Here is a 23,559-nt window from a genome sequence, read left to right as displayed (position 1 = left end):
TTTTTAAACAGCAGATCAATTAAGTTGCTAGTGTTGTACTCCTTCCAGTTCTGGTGATTTTAGAAGGGTACCACCTAACTATTAGGGAGAAATCAGTGTTCAATAGTTAAAGTCAGACTTTGGAACAACCGCCTTGTGCTTGGGCAGCTTACGACCCAGGGGTATGAATGTTGATTTCTCTAATTTCAAGTAACCCTTGCATTCTCTCTCTCCATCCCTCCTCCTACCTTAGTTGTCTTGCTAGTTTTACTGTTCGGATCCCCTCATTATCACTTCCTCCACATCCAACAATGGACCATTGTGGGCTCTTTGGCCATTGGTGCCGGCTCCGATTTGTTCTGTATTTTCATACCTCTAGTTTCCCTCTCCCCGACTCTCAATCTGAAAAAGGGTCTCGACCCAAAACGCCACCTATTCCTTTTCTCCACAGATGCTGCCCGACCCACTGTATGTGACCATCTTCGAAGTAAGGCAGATTCTGCAGTTCCTTCCCATACTTCCTTGTGCAAACATCATTCCAACTAATTGGTTACATTTTACTGCTATAATTTATTGAATTACTTGAAACATACAGAGCACTTTAGAAAATTGCTAATGGATTATTGCAAAATGTATTCTGTAATAGGACTAAACTGTAGACCAGACTGTAATGTGTAACTATTTCTTATTGACAGGATAGTTTATAGACCCATGAAACTCTACACTGATGCAAGTTATGTATGAACAAAATTTCAACGCAACCCCTCCAAAGTAAGTCGATTCATTATTTTGGGGCTGAAAGTTGAGGTGATCTCTTGTGAAAAATACAGTTTGAAATGGTATTGTTGGAATGACGTTTCACGAGAAAGGCATGGGATGCAGAACTGAGAACTGCATTGTGTTGTATTCCCAGTTCTGTTCCTGTGCTCACATCCCAAGAGACTGTGTCTCACAATTTGTGCCTCAATATGTATATTGTTCAGAGTGCAAGACTGACTTCACTTCAGCATTTAAAAAGATGCAGGTAAAGAAATGAAAATTAAAGTAAGCAGCAGTGGGCAAGACGGTGGGCCAGCGGTGGAGTCCTGGATTCCACTGTGATCTGCGTGGGTTTTTCTGTTTTCCTCCCACACTCCAAAGACGTACAGGTTTGTAGGTTGTTTCTTTAAAATTTTACATGTAGAATAGTGTTAGTGTGTGGGGATCGCTGGGTTTGATTGTCGTTCGAAGGTGTGTATTAACTTTTTGTCAATGATTAGTGATGAAATACTTTGCACTTTGTTGCAGCTATCTGTGGATTTGTTTTTAAAGAGCTGCTCATGGTGTATGAGGGCAAATAAAGGTGCAACTTTGTTTAATTTCATTGCTGGCAAGATCAAATTATTGCTCATCCCCAACTGGACTATGGTGGCAAGAGTAAGGTCTTTTTGACCACTTCCCCCTGTGATGTGAAGTGCTCTTTCATAACACTCCGGACCTTCTGCAACCCGTTTCCTCCACACACTCCAAAGATGTACAGGTTTGTAGGATTCCTTGATGGGGTTTGGTAAAATGGTAAATGGTCCCTAGTGTGTGTAGAATAGGTGTTAGTGTGTGGGGATCGCTGGGTTTGCGTAGACTCGTGGGTCGAAGGGGCTGTATCGCTAAACTAAACTAATTTGTGATGACATCCATTGAGAAATAAGCTTTGCGCTGGATGGGCTGCTTGCAAAGTCCGACATCCTGTGGATTCAGTAAGGACGTGCAAAGTGCCATAGAGGAGCTATCTCATGGTGTGGGAGATGAGGGCAAGATCTACAGGTGAACCTTGTCTCTGATTTCAGCAACACAATGAGGTGCAACAGTGTTTAATTTCATTGCTGGCAAGATCAAATTAAATTGCTCATCCCCAACTGATCTTGCAGTGGGAGGAGGCAAGAGAAAGGTCTTCCTGACCACTGCAGACCCTTCTGGTGTGGTGCTCTTCCATAACACAAGTGCCAGCAGCACCATCTTCTGCAACACCGTGTTGCCTCACACATTTGCCATCCTGTAACAGGAAGGCCGTTCGAAGCATCCATAAAGATTCCTCACACCCTTGTAATGGACTGTTCGACCTACTTCCCTCCGGCAGACGCTACAAGGCCTTCTACGCCCGATCCTCCAGACTCAGAAACAGCTTTATTCCCAGAGCTATAGCGGCTGGCCCTGCTGAGTGCCCCCCACCCCCCCTGGACTGTCTCCCTCAGATGGTCACGGCGCACAGTTTATTTATTTATCTTACTTTTTTGACATCGGTTGGAAGCTGTATACTAAATCTCGTTGCACTAATGTGCAATGACAATAAAATATATTATTATTATTATTATTATTACATTCCCTCCTTTTAACCACAGGTGTCAAGGGTTACGGGGGGAAGGCATGAAAATGGGGTTGAGAGGGAACGATAGATCAGCCATGATTGAATGGCAGAGTAGATTTGATGGGTGGAATGGCCTAATTCTGTTCTTGGAACTTATGAAGGTCACATATCAGAGAAATTAATTTTGTCCCATCTTCAGAAATAGGATGTTACCTTCCAGAACCCTTCAATCTTCGCCCATCATTAAAACAAATGTTGCTTAATCCACCGAGAAACACTAGATAAGATTTTGTGTAATTGTATCTGCTTTACGAAGCAGATTGAGTACCCACTGCCTGTATTAACTGAGTGAAAGGATGCCAAAATAGTGACCACCTTGTGTGTCTAAACTTTACGGGGCAGTGGCAATCCCCTCATGTTGATGCAGAGTATTGCTATTGCTTGACATTTGTTTCCTACCTTTCACCACAATCGAAAAGTATATCCACTTGGGTGATCTGGTTCTCTCCTGTGAGGACGTCAACTTCAGCCTCAGCCACAGTCACCCCATACGAGTTATATTGTGGAGCTCCTTCTGGCCGTGGGTCAGGCCACACCCTGTACAAACGATACAAAGTCACAACCTCACAGATTCATCAACCAATGACCTTCTACTCTTTCAAAACGTACAGCACAGATTATACACTTTATAGTTTAGTTTAGAGATACAGCGCGAAAACAGGCCCATCGGCCCAGAGACTGTGCCGACCAGCGATCCCTGTGTAACACTAACTATATCCAACGAGGGACAATTTACAATTATAACAAGCCAATTAGCCTACAAACGGGGTGGGAGATTGCAACCTTCACGTGGTCCGCCCTGTTTCGACGAATGCAATCAACCCGGCGTGCACAATCAAATAAAATCAAATAGAACAAGTTGTCCTGCAACTTTAGGCTGTGTACGCCATACACAAGAAGAAGAGCCTACAAACCTGTACGTCTGTGGAGTGTAAGAGGGGGGAGGGAGAGGGCTAGAGCTGAACTAAACGGTCACGGGGAGAATGTATAAACTCCGTAACGAATAGCACCCGTAGTCTGGATTGATCCCAGGTCTCAGGCGCTGTAAAGCCCTGTCCCACGTGGGCAACCTCCACCGCAACCTCTGGCGACCTTAAGCCACTTTTTTTTTAAATCAAGGTCGCGGTGACCTACGACCTGCCACGACTATGGTGAAGACCTCCTTCAACCTCCTTCCACTCTGTTGAAGACTGGCTTCGACCATGTACGTTTTACTCGAGGATGGTCTCTGACAAATTGGTCCGTGAATGAGCACGACCCCCTTCCACCGCAGAGGACCACACCGAAAACCAACAACGACCAGTGACGAGTGTCTACGGCTCAAATGGTCACCTGATAATATGATGTCATGTCTGCATTGTTTTCTCACTAAAAAATGCCTCCCGAGTTTTTTTTTAAATCATTCTGAACCATGCAAGCAAGGAAGGAACTAGTTTGGAGGATGTTAGTAAAAATACATCTACTGCTATTTGCAGCAGCCCTTTTGCTTCAGCAGCCTTTTAAGAAAGGCAGAAGGGGAAGAGCAAGGGTGAAGAGGGAGCACAAGAAGAGGTGTCAATGGGTGAATGGAGATGATGTGATGGACTGTCCCCGTACACCAGGTGACTGGGAGAGAGTGGCGCTGGGCTTTGACAAATGATGGAACTTTAAGCACACATGTGGAGCAGTGGATGGCAAGGGTGCCATTCTTGTCCTTGTCCCTGTACCCCTCATTTTGAATTTTCCTTTTTGTACAGGATGGCATTCTGCTGGAACCATTCCTCAAGGTCCCCCTCCTGCTGCCTGGTGAAGGTGTAGGGCATAACCTTCCTCCAGCCCTTCCTCACCACCAATGGGGCATCTGCCTCTGATGCTGTGTCAGACACAGGAGAAAGGGCTGCTTTGCTGCCTTCAAATGTGGCAGTGAAGGATGGGGTGGTGGTGGGGACGTGTACTACCAGCCTGGTCTCCTCCTCCAGGGGTCTCTCATGCAGGGCTACCTCCTCCTGCACCATCACCCCCTGCACCATCACCTCCTGCACCATCACCTCCTGCACCATCACCCCCTGTGGCATCACCCCCTGTGGCATCACCTCCTGCACCATCACCCCCTGCACCATCACCCCCTGCACCATCACCCCCTGCACCATCACCCCCTGCACCATCACCCCCTGCACCATCACCCCCTGTGGCATCACCCCCTGCACCATCCCTCCTGCACCATCACCTCCTGCACCCCCTCCTGGCATCACTCCTGCACCATCACCTCCTGCACCATCACCCCCTGCACCATCACCCCCTGCACCATCACCCCCTGCACCATCACCTCCTGCACCATCACCCCTGTGGCATCACATCACCCCTGCACCATCACCCCCTGCACCATCACCCCCTGCACCATCACCCCCTGCCATCACCCCATCATCACCCCTGCACCATCCCCCCTGTGGCATCACCCCCTGTGGCATCACCCCCTGTGGCACCCCCTGTGTGCATCACCCCCTGTGGCATCACCCCCTGCACCATCACCCCTGCACCATCACCCCCTGCACCCCCACACCACCCCCTGCACCATCACCTCCTGCACCATCACCCCCTGCACCATCACCCCCTGTGGCATCACACCTCCTGTGGCATCACCCCCCCCCATCACCCCCTGTGGCATCACCTGCACCATCACCTGCACCATCACCTCCTGCACCATCACCCCCTGTGGCATCACATCACCCCCTGTGGCATCACCTCCTGCACCATCACCCCCTGCACCATCACCCCCTGCACTATCACCCCCTGTGGCATCACCCCCTGTGGCATCACCCCCTGTGGCACCACCTCCTGCACCATCACCCCCTGTGGCATCACCTCCTGCACCATCACCTCCTGCACCATCACCCCCTGTGGCATCACCCCCTGTGGCATCACCCCCCCTGGCATCCCTGCACCATCACCCCTGTGGCATCACCTCCTGTGGCATCACCCCCTGCACCATCACCCCCTGTGGCATCATCCCCCTGTGCACCATCACCTCCTGCACCATCACCATCCTGCCACACCCCCTGTGGCATCACCCCCCTGCATCACCCCCTGCACCATCACCCCCTGTGGCATCACCCCCTGTGGCATCATCACCCCTGCACCATCACCCCCTGCACCATCACCCCATCACCATCACCTCCTGCACCATCACCACCCCCCCCTGCATCACCCCCTGTGGCATCACCTCCTGCACCATCACCCCCTGGCATCACCTCCTGCACCATCACCCCCTGCACCATCACCCCCTGTGGCATCACCCCCTGTGGCATCACCCCCCATCACCCCCTGCCACCATCACCCCCTGCACCATCACCCCCTGCCATCACCCCCTGTGGCATCACCCCCTGCACCATCACCCCCCTGCACCATCACCCCCTGTGGCATCACCTCCTGCACCATCACCCCCTGCACCATCACCCCCTGCACCATCACCCCCTGCACCATCACCTCCTGCACCATCACCCCCTGTGGCATCACCCCCTGCACCATCCCCCCTGCACCATCACCCCCTGCACCATCACCCCCTGCACCATCACCCCTGTGGCATCACCTCCTGCACCATCACCCCCTGCATCACCACCCCCTGCACCATCACCCCCTGCACCATCACCCCCTGTGGCATCACCTCCTGCACCATCACCCCCTGCACCCCCTGCACATCACCTCCTGCACCATCACCCCCTGTGGCATCACCCCCTGCACCATCACCCCCTGCACCCATCACATCACCCATGCACCATCACCCCCTGTGGCATCACCCCCTGCACCATCACCCCCTGCACCATCACCCCCCCTGTGGCATCACCCCCTGCACCATCACCCCCTGCACCATCACCCCCTGCACCATCACCCCCTGCACCATCACCCCCTGCACCATCCCCCCTGCACCATCACCCCCCTGCACCATCACCCCCTGCACCATCACCTCCTGCACCATCACACCCTGTGCATCATCACCCACCCCCTGCACCATCACCCCCTGCACCATCACCCCCTGCACCATCACCCCCTGCACCATCACCCCCTGCACCATCACCCCCTGCACCATCACCCCCTGCACCATCACCCCCTGTGGCATCACCCCCTGTGGCATCACCCCCTGCACCATCACCCCCTGCACCATCACCTCCTGTGGCATCACCCCTGTGGCATCACCCCCTGCACCATCACCCCCCTGTGGCATCACCCCCTGCACCATCACCCCCTGTGGCATCACCCCCTGCACCATCACCCCCTGCACCATCACCCCCTGCACCATCACCCCCTGTGGCATCACCCCCTGCACCATCACCCCCTGCACCATCACCCCTGTGGCATCACCCCCTGTGGCATCACCCCTGCACCATCACCCCCCTGCACCATCACCCCCTGCACCATCACCTCCTGCACCATCACCCCCTGCACCCATCACCCCCCTGCACCATCACCCCCTGTGGCATCACCCCCTGTGGCACCATCACCTCCTGCACCATCACCCCCTGCACCATCACCCCCCTGCACCATCACCCCCTGCACCATCACCCCCTGCGGCATCACCCCCTGTGGCACCATCACACCCTGTGCACCATCACCCCCTGCACCATCACCCCCTGCGGCATCACCCCCTGTGGCATCACCCCACCTGCACCATCACCCCCTGCACCATCACCCCCTGCACCATCACCTCCTGCACCATCACCCCCTGCACCATCACCCCCTGCGGCATCACCCCCTGTGGCATCACACCCCTGCACCATCACCCCCTGCACCATCACCCCCTGTGGCATCACCCCCTGTGGCATCACCTCACCCCCTGTGGCATCACCTCCTGCCACTCCTCCTCCTGGGTGGGCAACACCTACATGGCAGGTTTTTTTAGGGTTGTGCCCTCCCCCTGCGCTGCTGCCTTTTTGGTGCCATCTCTAAAACACAAGTCTCCTCTCCAAAAAAAATCTCCAGCTATGAATGAACATGCCTTGGAGTGACAGAGGTGACGTTCTGCTGTTTAAATTACCTTTTTTCACCTCGGAGCTATTACCTTCGACTACCTACGACTATCATCACAAACTACTACGACCGGCTTCGACTAGACCTACGACTAAAAAAATATTGATTTTTCCCCCGGCGACCTATTTTTAGTTGCGGTCAATTTGTAACATTTTGACAAATACGCCGCGTCCTAGCTGAAGCCTCAATTACGCGGAGACCACTCTCGACCATGAAGGAGAGTGACGAAGACCTCCTACAACCACGTGGCGATCTTGCCACAACTATGGGTCGTGGGCAAACTCGCCAGAGGTCACAGTGGAGGTCGCCCAAGTGGGACACGGGCTTCAGGGGGCAACTCTACCGTGGCACCACCGTGCCACCATGAGCATTCAACATTCTGATTAAACATTTCTGCTTTTAATTAAAAAGTTGGAATATTTCGAACCACCCAGTGAAAGATATTTGGATGTGTTTTGTATTAACATCGCTGTACTGTGTCCTGTGATTCACGTACATTTGCATTTGAATGAAATGGTTAAGAAGAGGGAAATTGAACCAATCTGGAGCAAATGCAAGGATCGGAGGAGGGGTCATGCTTCCTGTGTGTTTACATCTCTGACCTGCCACTGTGGGGAAGCAGCCACTTCCTACAGGCACGGAGAATAATGCTGAGAATCATACAGCTATTCTTTTGTAATTACCTGCTTTAAAACCTCTGGGGTTATTTCTTGGTTTCAGAACGCACAGGTTGGCACCAGAGTAAAAATACATTGCCACCATGTCTCCTGGAAATGCTCATTTATGACGATATTTTCTCCTTAATTTCAGGTCATTAACATATATACCTTTAACTCACTAAGTCTCTTCATTCACAACAACCCAGTAGAAAGGCAACTGCTGTTCCACCAGATGTCAAACGTACATTGCGAACTGTAATATTATTTAGACGTACAGGTTCACCACCGATTTTCCGGCATTCTGGTTTTCCAGAGCCCTTTCCGGATTAACCGTTTTGCAGGAACACATAATGAAAGGCATAGAGTGGATGTGGAAAGGATGTTTCCATTGGTGGGAGAGTCTAGCACCAGAGGTCATAGCCTCAGAATTAAAGGGTGTTCTTTTAGAAAGGAGGTGAGGAGGAACTTCTTTAGTCAGAGGGTAGTTAACCTGCGGAACTCATTACCACGGAGGGCTGTGGAGGACAAGTCAGTGGATATTTTTAAGGCAGAGATAGATAAATTCTTGATTAGAACGGGTGTCAAGGGTTATAGGGAGAAAATGGGATTAGGAGGCAGAGATCAGCCATGATTGAATGGCAGAATGGTCTCGAGGGCCGAATGGCCTAATTCTACAACTTGTGAACTTGTTGATGAGAATGAGGGGATATTTAACAAAAGGAATGAATGTAGTATTAGTGTAAAGGAGTGTTTGATGGTCAGCGGGGACTCGGTGGAACGAAGGGTCTGGTTCTTGGTCGTATATCTCTACGACTGGGGCAGCACGGTGGGCGCATAAGTAGAGTTGCTGCCTTGCAGCACCAGAGACCTGGGTTCTGTAATTGTAATTGTAATTGTAAATCTTTATTGTCATTTCCTGAGTATTCGCATACCCAGAGGAAAACAAAAAAAACGTTGCTCAACCAGTGTCCATTCAGTTTGCATTAAAAAATAAATAGGAATTAAAATTAAAAAAAAAAAAAAAAAAAAAAAAAAAAAAAAAAATCATGTCATGAACAAATTTAACACTCTACTAAACATTCAACAGGCGTTCCGACCGGCAGCGGCACAACAGTGGCTCTGCTGCAGTGTGGGGGTTGTGCGCGATACTTGGCAGGGGGCAAAGTCCATTTAACAGTCTTATAGCCTGTGGGAAGAAGCTGAGGAGCATCCTGCTGGTTTTGCAGCTAATGCTCCTGTACCTCTTCCCAGATGGGAGGATGGAGAAAATGTCATGCGATGGGTGGTAAGGGTCTTTGATGATGGAGATGGCTCTGCTGATACATCTCTTCCTGTATATGTCCAGCAGGAAGGGGAGTGGAGCACCAATAATCCTGCTGGCGGTCTTCACTATCCTGTCTAGTTGGTGCCGTTCGTACGCCTTGCAGCTCCCGAACCAGGAAGTGATGCCGTAGGTCAATGTGCTCTCGACAGTCCCCCTATAAAAAGTCCGTAGGTGTGTGGTGGGGAGGCCTGCTTTACGTAGTCTTTGGAGAGGGTGAAGTCGCTGCTGGGCTCTCTTGACCAGAGCTGTGGTGTTGGCCGTGGACGTCAGGTCATCAGACAGATGTAGTCCTAAGAACTTTATGCTGCTGACCCTTTCCACATCAGCTCCGTCGATGTGCAGAGGTGTATGGTGTTGTTTCCTCGCCCTCCTGAAGTCAACCACCATCTCCTTAGTTTTTCCCACGTTAAGAATGAGGTTGTGGGATTTGCACCAACCTGTGAGCAGCTCCACCTCCATCCTGTACGCCGATTCATCATTGTCACTGATGAGACCCACCACTGTTGTGTCAACAGCGAACTTGTTGATGAAGTTGTTATTGAGTCTGGCAGTACAGTCGTGTGTCAGCAGACTAAACAGCAGGGGGCTTAGGACACAGCCTTGGGGTGAGCCAGTGCTCACGGCTATGGTTTTTGATGTCCTACTGCCCACCCTGACTGTCTGCTGCCGTTGCGACAGAAAGTTCAGGACCCAGCTACATGTGCCAGCATCAACCCCCAATAGCTCCAACTTCTCCACCAGCTGCTGCGGAATGATTGTATTGAAAGCAGAGCTGAAGTCTATGAAGAGGATCCTGGCATAGGTATTTTTCCGATCGAGATGTGACAATACGAGGTTCAGTGTTGTTGAGACTGCGTCCTCTGTGGATCGGTTGGCTCTGTAGGCGAACTGCAGTGGGTCTAGGTCGGCAGGTAGACTATTTTTGATGTGCTGCATAACTAGTCGCTCAAAACACTTCATTACAATGGGTGTTAGGGCCACTGGTCGAAAGTCATTATGGCAGGCTGGGTTTGGTTTCTTCGGGACAGGGACGATGGTGGCACTCTTAAGACAGTTGGGCACTACTGCTTGGCTGAGTGAGATGTTAAAAATGTCTGTGAAGACATCTTTCAGTTGCCCGGCACAGTCTCTTAGAACGCATCCAGGAATGTTGTCCGGCCCTGCAGCTTTGCGTGGATTGACGCTGGCAAAGGCCTTTTTAACTCTGGCTGCGGACAGCCTGAGCGACTGGTCACTGGGAGATGGCAGTAGTGCACGTGTCTGGGTGCTGTTTTTAACCTCAAACCGTGCGTAGAACTCGTTCAGTTCATCTGGTAGGGAGGGGTTGTTTTGGCATATCCGCGCAGCGGGGGGGGCTTGTAGTCAGTGATGGTCTGAAATCCCTGCCACAAGCGACGTGTGTCTTTGTCATTTGCGAAGTGGCTATTGAGTTTTTGTCCGTACAGCCTCTTCGCTTCCCTGATCCCCAGGGATAGGTTACCCCTTGCCAGTTTGTATGCTTCGTTGTCCCCAGATTTGAATGCCGTATTCCGGATTCTCAGTAGGGAACACACTTCCCCAGTTAGCCAAGGTTTCTGATTGGCACGCCTCCTGATGGTTTTTACCACCGTTACATCCTCAATACATTTATTGATGTATGCGATGACGGATTCTGTATATATTGATGTATGCGATGACGGATTCTGTATATATTGATGTATGCGATGATGGATTCTGTATATCGATCCTGACTACGGATGCTGTCTGCATGGAATTTGCACGTGACCGTGTGGGTTTTCTCCAGGTGCTCCAGTTTCTTCCCACACTCCAAAGACATACAGCTTTGTAGGTTAATTGGCTTGGGTAAAGATTGTAAACAATCCCCAGTATGTAGGATATCGTTGGCCAACGAGCCGAAGGGCCTGTTTCCATGCTGCATCTCTAAATTAATCTAACTGAACCACAGGCAACAAAGGGTTGCAGCAGTATTTCTTGTCGATACAGACTAGATGGCCAAGATATATACAACGCAAAAATATTTTATAAGATCAATACTCTACCTAAAGAAATGAAGGGCGATATAATTTAACAAGTAGCAGCCTTGGTTCCCTGTATAGAAACATAGAAATTAGGTCCATGAGTAGGCCATTCGGCCCTTCGAGCCTGCACCGCCATTCAATATGATCATGGCTGATCATCCAACTCAGTATCCCGTACCTGCCTTCTCTCCATACCCCCTGATCCCCTTAGCCACAAGGGCCACATCTAACTCCCTCTTCAATATAGCCAATGAACCGGCCTCAACTACCCTCTGTGGCAGAGAGTTCCAGAGATTCACCACTCTCTGTGTGAAAAAAGTTATTCTCATCTCGGTTTTAAAGGATTTCCCCCCTTATCCTTAAGCTGTGACCCCTTGTCCTGGACTTCCTCAACATCGGGAACAATCTTCCTGCATCTAGCCTGTCCAACCGCTTAAGAATTTTGTACGTTTCTATAAGATTCAATCTCCTAAATTCTAGAGAGTATAAACCAAGTCTATCCAGTCTTTCTTCATAAGACAGTCCTGACATCCCAGGAATCAGTCTGGTGAACCGTCTCTGCACTCCCTCTATGGCAATAATGTCCTTCCTCAGATTTGGAGACCAAAACTGCACGCAATACTCCAGGTGTGGTCTCACATCTAGCATCTGCATCCATATTTTGGTAACCGTGTATCGGGGTGTATAGGGGCAGGTCTGGCACCCTTGGGATCAGAAGTGCAAGACCTCAGAACATCTGGGGCACAGTAAATGTCCCCGATCATCATCTTCCGAGCAGGAGAACTGTTCGTTTTGAGTACCGGGTATCTCGAGTATGGGTATTGAAAACCAGAGGACATAGGATCAAGGTGAGGGTGTGTGGAACCTAGATGCCAGAGGAGGTAGTTGAGGCAGGTACTATCGCAACGTTTGAGAAGCATTTAGACAGCTTAGATAGGACTGGTTTAGTGGGGTTTGGGCCAAAAGGGGGCAGATGGGATTAATGCAGATGGGGCATGTTGGTCGGCATGGGTCGTTGGGTCGAAGGGCCTGTTTCTGTGCAGTATGAATCTATAGATACACCCTGGTCAATTCTGAAAATTGCCCGGACTCCTTCTGTAAGTTGGATACGCTGTCAGACGGAAGTGTAAAAACTGCACTGGAAGATTAACTAGCTGGCTACACATCAAGAGTCAAGTCAAGAGTGTTTTATTGTCATATGACCCCAGATGGGACAATGAAATTCATAAACCCCTGTCCCACGGTACAAGTTCATTCCAAGAGCTCTCCCGAGTTTGCCCTGAATCGAACTCGGAGATTTATGGTAATGGCCACTCGTCGGTACTCTGGGCTCTCGTGGACATTTTTCAACATGTTGAAAAATCCTCACGAGTCTTCACAAGCTTACCTGCCGATAGCGAGTCTTCCCGAGTACCTGCCGTTAGCGTTACGAGCCGTTAAGAGACGTCCCCGAGCTCCGACGTTCCTGCTACGTTCATTCTCCGTGCTTAACACAAGTTTGATTTATTTTAAACTCGGGAGAGCTCTTGGAATGAACTCGTACCGTGGGACAGGGCTTTAAGTTGCTGCAGCACCACAGAATATGTAAATATGTAACGGGTATAATTGTATATAACATGGTGTGGTTCTTAGATCATTTTAGATCTTTGTTGAATCTTAGTTAGAATTGATTAATCAGTATAAATCTGTATTATATATTCAATGCATCCCAGACCACAAAGGTTTCGGACCACAGTAAGTTTGACTAGAAAGTTTCAGCTTGTATTAGAACTTATTTTAAACGCTGCAAATACAAACTGAATACACTAATGTGATCCAAGGAAAGGTTAGCTAATTACTCACCAATCTTGTACAGTCAAATTCACCTTGGCTTGATAGCAGGCAGCGACCAGGTCCTTCCAGGACGTGCCCGGAGGAAGTTTATCCTTCACCGGCTTCATTCTCTGCTTCAGTATGTCACAACAAAGTTGTACACCCTGTGTGGAAGTCATATCAGTCATATACTCGGGACCAACCGTGTATCCAAATCCTCCAGAAGGATTCCTGTCAATTCCATGAGGAACTAAATTATTTTGTTTAGCTTAGTTTAGAGATACAGAGTGGAAACAGGCCCTTCGGCCCACGGAGTCCGTGCTGACCAGCGGCCCCCCGCACACTAGCACTATCCTGCACACACTAGGGACAATTTACAAATGTTACCGTAGCCAATCGACCGACAAACCTGCTGATCTTTGGAGTGCGAGAGGAAACTGGAGCACACGGGGAAAACACACGAGGAGAACGTACAAACTCTGTACATCCGTGGTCAGGATGGAACCCTGGTCTCTGGTGTAGTAAAGCAGCAACTCTACCGCTGTACCACCATGCTGCCCGTCTTGATTAAACAAAATTGTCTATTCTCAATAACATACATTAAGGTGGAATTTTAAGGGACATATAGAGTAAGAGATGTACAAATTCCTGAAGTTACCTGATCTCCATAGGGCTAACAGCAGAGAAGCAGTGTGTGTAGGAAGGAACTGCAGATGCTGGTTTAAATCGAGGGGAGACACAAAAGGCTGGAGTAACTCAGCAGGACAGGCAGCATCTCTGGAGAGAAGGAATGGGTGACGTTTCGGGTCGAGACCCTTCTTCAGACTGAAGGGTGTGATCCCAAAACATCACCCATTCCATCTCTCCAGAAGTGCTGTTTCTCCCGCTGAGTTACTCTGGCATTTTGTGCCTACCCGCAGAGAAGCAACCCTGATCTAGTGCAAAAGAAACTCAATAACATTGTCCTCGGTTTCACTCACAGCAAGAGGTGCTAAGATAGAATGAGCAGCAGTTTAATAGCTAGTTCACACCATCCAGACATGGTATGCATAGAAACACAGACAACAGGTGCAGGAGCAGGCCATTCAGCCCTTCGAGCCAGCACCACCATTCAATATGATCATGGCTGATCATCCTAAATCAGTACCCCGTTCCTGCCTTCTCCCCATATCCCTTGATTCCGTTAGCCCTAAGAGCTATATCTACCTCTCTCTTGAAAACATCCAGTGAATTGGCCTCCACTGCCTTCAGTGGCAGAAAATTCCACAGATTCACAACTCTCTGGCTGAAAAAAAAAATCCTCATCTCAGTCCTAAATGGCCGATCCCTTATTCATAAACAGTGACCCCTGGTTCTAGACTCCACAACATTGGGAACATTTTCCCTGCATCTAGCCTGCCAAATCTCTTAAGAATTTTATATATTTCTATGATCCCCTCTCATCTTTCTAAATTCCAGTGAATACAAGCCCAGTTGATCCATTCTTTCATTATATGTCAGTCCCACCATCCCAGGAATTAACCTGGTGAATCTATGCTGCATTCCCTCGATAGCAAGAATGTCCTTCCTCAAATTAGGATACCAAAACTGCACAATATTCCAGATGCGGTCTCACAAGTACAACTGCAGAAGGACCTCATTGCTCATACACTCAACTCCTCTTGAGCCAACATGCCATTAGCTTTCTTCACTGCCTGCTGTACCTGCATGCTTACTTTCAGTGACTGATGTACAAGGACCCCCAGATCTCGTTGCTCCTCCCCTTTTCCTAATCTGATACCATTTAGCTAATAATTAGATAATAATCTGCTTTCTTGTTCTTGCTCCAAAGTGGATAACCTCACATTTATCCACATTATACTGCATCTGCCCATTCACCCAACCTGTCCAAGTCACCCTGCAGCCTCATAGCATCCTCATCGCAGCTCACATTTCCACCCAGCTTTGTGTCATCTGCAAACTTGGAGATGTCACATTTAATTCCCTCCATATAACCATATAACAATTACAGCCGTGAAACAGGCCATCTCGACCCTTCTAGTCCGTACCTAACCCTCGTCCAAATCATTAATATATAAATAACTGGAGTCCCAGCACCGAGCCTTGCGGCACCCCACTAGTCACTTCCTGCCTTTCTGAAAAGGGCCCGTTAATTCCTACTCTTTGCTTCCTGTCTGCCAACCAGTTCTCTATCCATGTCAATACCCTACCCCCAATACCATGTGCTCTAATTTTGCACACTATTCTCTTGTTCACATTAATTATGTTTCCTTCTGCAAGTAAACAGTGGAGTAGCGGGTGACACAGTTGCTGCAGCGGTAGAACAGCTGCCTTTCACACAGAGAGTGGTGAGTCTGTGGAATTCTCTGCCTCAGAGGGAGGTGGAGACCGGTTCTCTGGATACTTTCAAGAGAGAGTGGAGTCAGGGGATATGGGGAGAAGGCAGGAACTGATTGGTGATGATCAGCCATGATCATATTAAATGGCGGTGCTGGCTCGAAGGGCCAAATGGCCTACTCCTGCACCTATTGTCTATTGACTTACAGTGCCAGAGGCCCAGATTCGATCAGAACTATAGGTGTTGTCAGTACAGAGTTGTTTGTTTTCCCTGTGACCCAGTGGGTTTTCTCCAGGTTCCCCAGTTTCCTCACACACTCCAAAGAAATGCTGGGTAATGGCTTTGGAAATAATAGTAAATTGTCCCTAGTGTGTGCGGTGCGATAGTGATCATTGGTTGGCGTGGGTTCTGTGGGCGAAAGGCCTTATTCCGTGATGTATCTCATGGGTCCAAAATAAAGTGGCACTGGCTAACGCAGCCCCGTGGCGTAGTTGTACAGCTACTGCTTCACGGCGCCAGAGACCCGGGCTCAATCCTGACTACGGGTGTTTGTCTGTACAGAGTTTGTACGTTCTCCCCGTGACCTGCCCGTGTTTTCTCACAGATCGTCGGTATCCTCTGACACTCCAAAGACGTTCAGGTTTGTAGGTTTTATTGGCTTGGTATGAATGTAGAATTGTCCCTGTAGAGTGTTGGTGTATGGGGATCGCTGATTGTTTAAGACTCGGTGGGCTGAGGGGCCTGTTTCTGGGCGATATCTCTAAACTAAAACTAAAAGGTCTAAAGTCTAAAGTACTTCTCTAACTGCACCTTGCTTTCTAATGTACATTAAGGTTTTAATCACAATACAGATGAATGTAGTTTGGCCCACCAAGTCCATGTTATTTACTGCAGCAAGACTGTCAATTCCATTCCCCCATTTGCTTCCCTGTAATCTAATCTTCCACACATTTCCACCAACTCCCTGTGTTTCTCCAGCCCCTAACTATACTAGGGGCCATTCAACCTACCAGCAAGTCTTTTGGACATGCAAGGAAACTGGAGCATCGGGGGGGGGGGGGGGGGGGGGAATCCATGTAGCCCGTGGGACAACATGCAGACTCCGCACAGACAGCATTGGGTCGAAGGCAACAAGACTAAGGAGTTGGTGGTGGTCTTTAGGAGGAGAGGAACACCCCTGTCCCGTCTCCATCAATGGTGTGGATGTGCAGTTTACCATTGGAGTGTACCTGGACAGTGAACTGGACTAGACCAGGAACACAGAGGCCCTGTACAAGAAGGGACAGAGACGCCTGTACTTTTTGAGATGGTTCACTCCTTCAACGTCTCTTCTTGGGCTTTAATTTCATGTTTCATGTATTGTGCGTTTTATGACTTTGGCAGATCAATTTCCCACCTGGGACAAATAAAGTTGTATTGTGTTGTATTTGGGTGCAGCAAACCTGCCATCCAGTAACATTCCCTCCTTTTAACCACGGGTGTCAGGGTTTACAGGGACAAGGCAGGAGAATGGGGTTGAGAGGGAAATATCGATCAGCCATGATTGAATGGCAGAGCAGACTTGATGGGCCGAATGGCCTAATTCTGCTCCTACAACCTATGAATTTTTGAACACTTCTTAAAGAAGAGCCCTCTAAATGTTACACCAGATTTTTAAGTAAGAATCATGTACTTGAATAACATTTTGGAGTAAGAACATGTCATTGGCCCGAGAGTCATAGTCATAGAGTGATAGTGTGGAAACAGGCCCTTCGGCCCAACTTGCCCACACTGGCCAACAATGTCCCAGCTACATTAGTCATAGAGTGATACCGTGTGGAAACAGGCCCTTCGGCCCAACTTTAAACATTTATCAGTTAAGTTCATAAGTGATCGGAGCAGAATTAGACCATTCGGCCCATGAAGTCTACTCCGGCATTCAATCATGCCTGATGTATCTTTCCCTCTCAGCCCCATTCTCTCGCCTTCTCCCTACAACCCTGACACCATTAGAAACATAGAAACATAGAAATTAGGTGCAGGAGTAGGCCATTCGGCCCTTCGAGCCTGCACCGCCATTCAATATGATCATGGCTGATCATCCAACTCAGTATCCCGTACCTGCCTTCTCTCCATACCCCCTGATCCCCTTAGCCACAAGGGCCACATCTAACTCCCTCTTAAATATAGCCAATGAACTGGCCTCAACTACCCTCTGTGGCAGAGAGTTCCAGAGATTCACCACTCTCTGCGTGAAAAAAGTTCTTCTCATCTCGGTTTTAAAGGATTTCCCCTTTATCCTTAAGCTGTGACCCCTTGTCCTGGACTTCCCTAACATCGGGAACAATCTTCCTGCATCTAGCCTGTCCAACCCCTTAAGAATTTTGAAAGTTTCTATAAGATCCCCTCTCAATCTTCTAAATTCTAGAGAGTATAAACCAAGTCTATCCAGTCTTTCTTCATAAGACAGTCCTGACATCCCAGGAATCAGTCTGGTGAACCGTCTCTGCACTCCCTCTATGGCAATAATGTCCTTCCTCAGATTTGGAGACCAAAACTGTACGCAATACTCCAGGTGTGGTCTCACCAAGACCCTGTACAATTGCAGTAGAACCTCTCTGCTCCTATACTCAAATCCTTTTGCAATGAAGGCTAACATACCATTCGCTTTCTTTACTGCCTGCTGCACCTGCATGCCTACCTTCAATGACTGGTGTACCATGACACCCAGGTCTCGCTGCATCTCCCCTTTTCCCAATCGGCCTAATTACTAATGAAGAATCGGTCAATCTCTGCCTGAAAAATCTGTTGACTTGGTCTCGACAGCCGTCTGTGGCGATGAATTCCACCTCCGCCAGAAACGGATGAAACTCAACCGTAAAATAAATTAGACTGTGATTATATTTAAAATAATGTTATAAATGCCTTACCATACAGTTTAGCTCACTGGTGATACTGCCACCTGTTGCTGCAGAATTTGGGCTGCTATCAGTTGTGGTCGGTTTTATGAGGACAGTATCAATTGGAATCCCCAACATATAGGCACATACTTGAGCAACCTAAATAGCAAGAGACATGGAAATCAGGTACATATTTCACCATTAAATGAATCAAAACATAAAATGGAAAAGGTATTGGCCTTTTTTTCTCCAAAACCTCCCTCATCACCTCACTCCTCAAAAGGTTCAGACCTAAATCTTATATAGGTCAACGCTGTAAACCTTGTGAGGCCTTCTGTGAATGCTGGTTGATGCTGGGCGGGGGGGGGCGGGGGGGGGGGGGGGGGGATGTATTGTAGACAAAGTTGACAATATTTTAATCTGACAACTGTTTGTTTGTCAACTGCCAGTCTTGATTGTGTGACTACTCTGTATTTGTATATAATTGAATTAAAACATTTTGGATTATATATATTTTTTAAACTGTCAACTTTGCTGAATGTACACTTATTTCAAATTCATAACCATCTTTGCTGCCATTCAATGTTTGGATCTGTTTAGTCTGTTTTCCATTGATGCCCTTAAATGAAGCAACCGTAATTAAAGGTACACTGCAGGTCTGTGCCCATATGATACATTATCTTCCCTAAACCCTCTGTTTCTTCAGACAAACTAACTTACACTGTGCTCCTCCAGTCATATGCTGAGAGAATGGAGCAGCTGGGCTTGTATACTCTGGAGTTTAGAAGGATGAGAGGGAATCTTATTGAAACATACAAGATTATTAAGGGTTTGGACACGCTAGAGGCAGGAAACATGTTCCCGATGTTGGGGGAGTCCAGAACCAGGGGCCACAGTTTAAGAATAAGGAGTAAACCATTTAGAACGGAGATGAGGAAACACTTTCTCTCACAGAGAGTGGCGAGTCTGTGGAATTCTCTGCCTCAGAGGGTGGTGGAGGCCGGTTCTCTGGATGCTTTCAAGAGAGAGCTAGATATGACTTAAAGATAGCGGAGTCAGGGGATATGGGGAGAAGGCAGGAACGCATTGAATGGCGGTGCTGGCTCGAAGGGCCGGACGGCCTACTCCTGCACCTATTGTCTATTATCTATTTTCAACCAAGTATGCTTGCCTTGCCTTTGTTCAATTCTTACCTTTTTGAGTTTGAGTTGAGTTTACCGTCACGTGTACTGAGGTACAGTGAAATGCTTTTGTTGTGTGGCAACCAGTCAGCGGAAAGACAATGCATGATTACACTTGAACCAACCACAGTACAAATACATGATCAAGGGAATGTGAATAATGTTTAGTACAAGATAAAGTCCAGTAAAATATAATCAAAGATTGTCCAAGGGTCTCCACTGAGGTGGATAGTACCTCAGGACTGCTCTCTAGTTGATGGTAGGATGGTTCAATTGTCTGATAACAGCTGGGAAGAAACTGTCCCTGAGTCTAAAGGTGTGTGTTTTCATACTACTATACCTTTTGCCTGATGGTAGAGGGGAGAAGGAGGAGTGGCCAGGGTGCGACGGGAACTTGATTATGCTGCTGGCCTTGACGAGGCAGCATGAGGTGTAGATGGAGTCAGTGGAAGTGACATTGATTTGTGTGATGGTCTGGGCTGCGTCCACAATTCTCTGCTATCTAATTGTCACAGAGGGCTGTGGAGGCCAAGTCAGTGGATATTTTTAAGGCAGTGATAGACAAATTCTTGATTAGAACCGGTGTCAAGGGTTATGGCAGGAAAATGGGATTAGGAGGCAGAGATCAGCCATGATTCTACTGCAGTTGTACAGAGTCTTGGTGAGATCACACCTGGAGTATTGCGTACAGTTTTGGTCTCCTAATCTGAGGAAAGACATTCTTGCCATAGAGGGAGTACAGAGAAGGTTCACCAGACTGATTCCTGGGATGTCAGGACTTTCATATGAAGAAAGACTGGATAGACTCGGCTTGCACTCGCTAGAATTTAGAAGATTGAGGGGGGATCTTATAGAAAATTACAAAATTATTAAGGGGTTGGACAGGCTAGATGCAGGAAGATTGTTCCCGATGTTGGGGATTGCATTTTGTTGTCTCTGTACTGTACACTGACAATGACAATTAAAGTTGAATCTGAATCTGAATCTGGATCTGAAGTCCAGAACAAGGGGTCACAGTTTAAGGATAAGAGGGAAATATTTTAAGACCGAGACGAGAAAAACATTTTTCACACAGAGAGTGGTGAATCTCTGGAACTCTCTGCCACAGAGGGTAGTTGAGGCCACAGTTCATTGGCTATATTTAAGAGGGAGTTAGATGTGGCCCTTGTGGTTAAAGGGATCAGGGGGTATGGAGAGAAGGCAGGTACGGGATACTGAGTTGGATGATCAGCCATGATCATATTGAATGGCGGTGCAGGCTCGATGGGCCGAATGGCCTAATTCTACTCCTTTCACTTGAGAACACTATTGCTGAGTCAGTCATCGCCATTTCCAGAGCAGGGTATACTCTAGGATGCCACTGCGGTCTTGAATGGCCATATTTTAAAGTCAATCAGCAGATGCTGCATGGCTTTGTGTCAGGAAGCCATCATCTTCTGACTCAAATGCAGGAGTGCACTGTCACTGGCTAAACACTCACTTCCTCCACATGGTGACTAACGTTGCATGGCGATTTGGTACTTTCCACCCAATTTAACCAATAAGCCTATCTCTCCCTTGTGGTTATCCATCCAAAACGTTCTGCATTCATCTCACCCTATTACATTTCTAATTCAGGATGACTTAGCTCTACTGAAATGAGTTTGACTGCCCGATAATTTGTATGCGAGGAGCAAAATGAAATCCAGCAAGTGAGATACAAGGTGCAAAGAGAGGAAAATTAAGAGGAAAAGGTTGGGATCAAGAAATTAAAAGAAAGAAAGAAAGAAATAAAACCTGGCCCACAGACAAAGCTGTTATTATTCCACTGATTCAGCAGCTTACCTTGGTATTCAATCCTTGACCTGATTCAATTCCACCATGTGATATTATAACTGAACCATCACTGGCAAATACTGAAACAGTGCCTGAAATCAATAATTGTTGTTAGGAAATACAGAATGTGCTCCAGAACAATTAACATGCCAAAATGAAAAGTTACTACTTTTTCTCGTAGTTGACAGTTTAGGCTTAGTTTAGTGACACAGTGGAATCAGGCCCTTCGTGCTGACCATCGATTGATCACCCGTTCACACTAGCTCTACGTTAGCCCACTTCCGCACACACTCATTTACAGAGGCCAATTAACCTACCACCCCGCATGTCTTTGGGATGGGGGAGGAAACGGGAATACCTGAAGAAAACTCATGTGTTCACAGGTGGAAAATGCAAACTCCACACAGACATCATTTAAGACTGAACCCATACAAGGCTGTGGAGGCAAAGTCAGTGGATATATTTAAGGCAGAGATAAATAGATTCTCGATTAGTACAGGTGTCAGAGGTTATGGGGAGAAGGCAGGAGAATGGGGTTAGGAGGGAGAGATAGATCAGCCATGATTGATCGGCTGAATGGCCTAATTCTACTCTTAAGATCAATGACTCTCATAATTTTATATACTTCTATTAGGTCTACCTGCAACCTCCGGCTAATACCCCCGAATGCTTTGAGAGATGTGAGAACTAACTGTAGAGAAGCTGTAATTAGCATTTCATATGGTAACCTATTTAATAGGCCAGTAAGATAATGCTTCCTATAGATAACTATTTTAGGGCTAATAAAAGATTAAATTGCCTTAGGCAAAGCTTCACTGAGAATGTTATTAATATTATAAGGCATCTGCAATTCAGTTTAATGAAGTAATAGAATAAAGGGAATAAATAATATATACATTTCCCTCATAAGGAAAGGATGGAATGGCGAGGTTTATATTTGCAGAAATTTATAAGTGTGTGTCAAATCCATTACACCTTCATATTCATTACAAATACTGATTGAATAACTAATTGAAAAAAGGTGTGGAAACAGACCCATTTGCCCAACATGTCCATATTGATCTGTTTCTCACTTGTTCTAGGTTATCCCACTTTCTCATCCACCCCCAACACACTTGGGGAAATTACAGGAGCCAATTGACCGCAAACTTGCAAGTCTTTGGGATTCTGGAGGATACTGGAGTACCCGGAGGCAACCCACGTGGTCACAGAGAGTGTGCAAACTCCACATAGACAACACTTAAGTTAGGGATCGAACCCGGGTCTCTGGTGCTGAAAGGCAGCAGCTCTGCCAGCAATGCCACCTCTAAAATCACACAGGTTTGGACAAAAAGGATGGGATTGGCATGTTGGTTGGAAAGGGCAAGTTAGGCCGAAGAGCTTGTTTTCGTGCTGTATAACCCTGACTCTAATATGCGTTCATTGTGGTAGAATTGAGAACTAGGCAATGCTGTTTAAAAATAAATGTCCGAGACACTACATTTGGAAAACATTCAGCTTGTCTTGGCGGAAAAAACAGATCCATTTCTCAAGACATGGACACCCTTCACCGAATTTGTACAAGAATAGCATGGTGCAACACAAATTTACATTTAAATCCGATGCTGTGCTGGGTGAGGTGGGCGGGGGGGCTGGGGGGGGGGGGGGGGGGGGGGGGGCAGGTATAGCTCCACCTTCCTTTTTCTCTTTTCTTATTTCTATATTTTTTGGCCACACTACGTTGGTAGTTTAGGGGACTTTTCTTTGTGCTTTTTTGAGCTATCTTTTCACTTTTTCCCTTTCTTGTTCTCTTTTTCTTTTCTTTTTTCATTTTCAGGTTACAAGGTTAAAAATGAAGTTGTACAATAATTGTAACATCTTAGATGCCGAATGTTTTATCATTGTACAATCGCTTCTAATATCAATAAATAAATAAATGTTGGGTATAAATGCAGGAGTAGCAAGATGGATTCAACAGTGGCTGAATGGGAGACGCCAGAGGGTAATGGTGGATGGTTGTTTATCGGGTTGGAGGCAGGTGACTAGTGGGGTGCCTCAAGGATCTGTGTTGGGTCCTTTGTTGTTTGTCATGTATCATCAATGATCTGGATGAAGGTGTGGTAAATTGGATTAGTAAGTATGCAGATGATACCAAGATAGGGGGTGTTGTGGA

At 47.6% G+C, this 23,559-nt stretch overlaps 1 protein-coding gene across 1 annotated transcript in view; it reads right to left on the bottom strand.

The window, feature by feature from the left end:
* LOC129693756 (xanthine dehydrogenase-like) overlaps positions 1-21,499 on the bottom strand; it is a gene marked incomplete at its 5' end in the record, with an annotated part of 35,110 nt that extends 13,611 nt beyond the window's left edge. Inside the window, 4 exons of the mRNA XM_055630525.1 lie at positions 2,780-2,917; positions 13,225-13,358; positions 18,442-18,570; positions 21,417-21,499. Coding sequence (XP_055486500.1) covers positions 2,780-2,917; positions 13,225-13,358; positions 18,442-18,570; positions 21,417-21,499 — 484 coding nt within the window. The remainder of the gene's footprint in view (positions 1-2,779; positions 2,918-13,224; positions 13,359-18,441; positions 18,571-21,416) is intronic.
* Positions 21,500-23,559: the final 2,060 nt, after the last annotated feature.

The sequence above is a fragment of the Leucoraja erinacea genome, unplaced genomic scaffold, assembly GCF_028641065.1.
Source record: "Leucoraja erinacea ecotype New England unplaced genomic scaffold, Leri_hhj_1 Leri_417S, whole genome shotgun sequence".
Classification (NCBI taxonomy): Eukaryota; Metazoa; Chordata; class Chondrichthyes; order Rajiformes; family Rajidae; genus Leucoraja; species Leucoraja erinaceus.
This window is presented reverse-complemented; position numbering and strand designations above follow the sequence as displayed.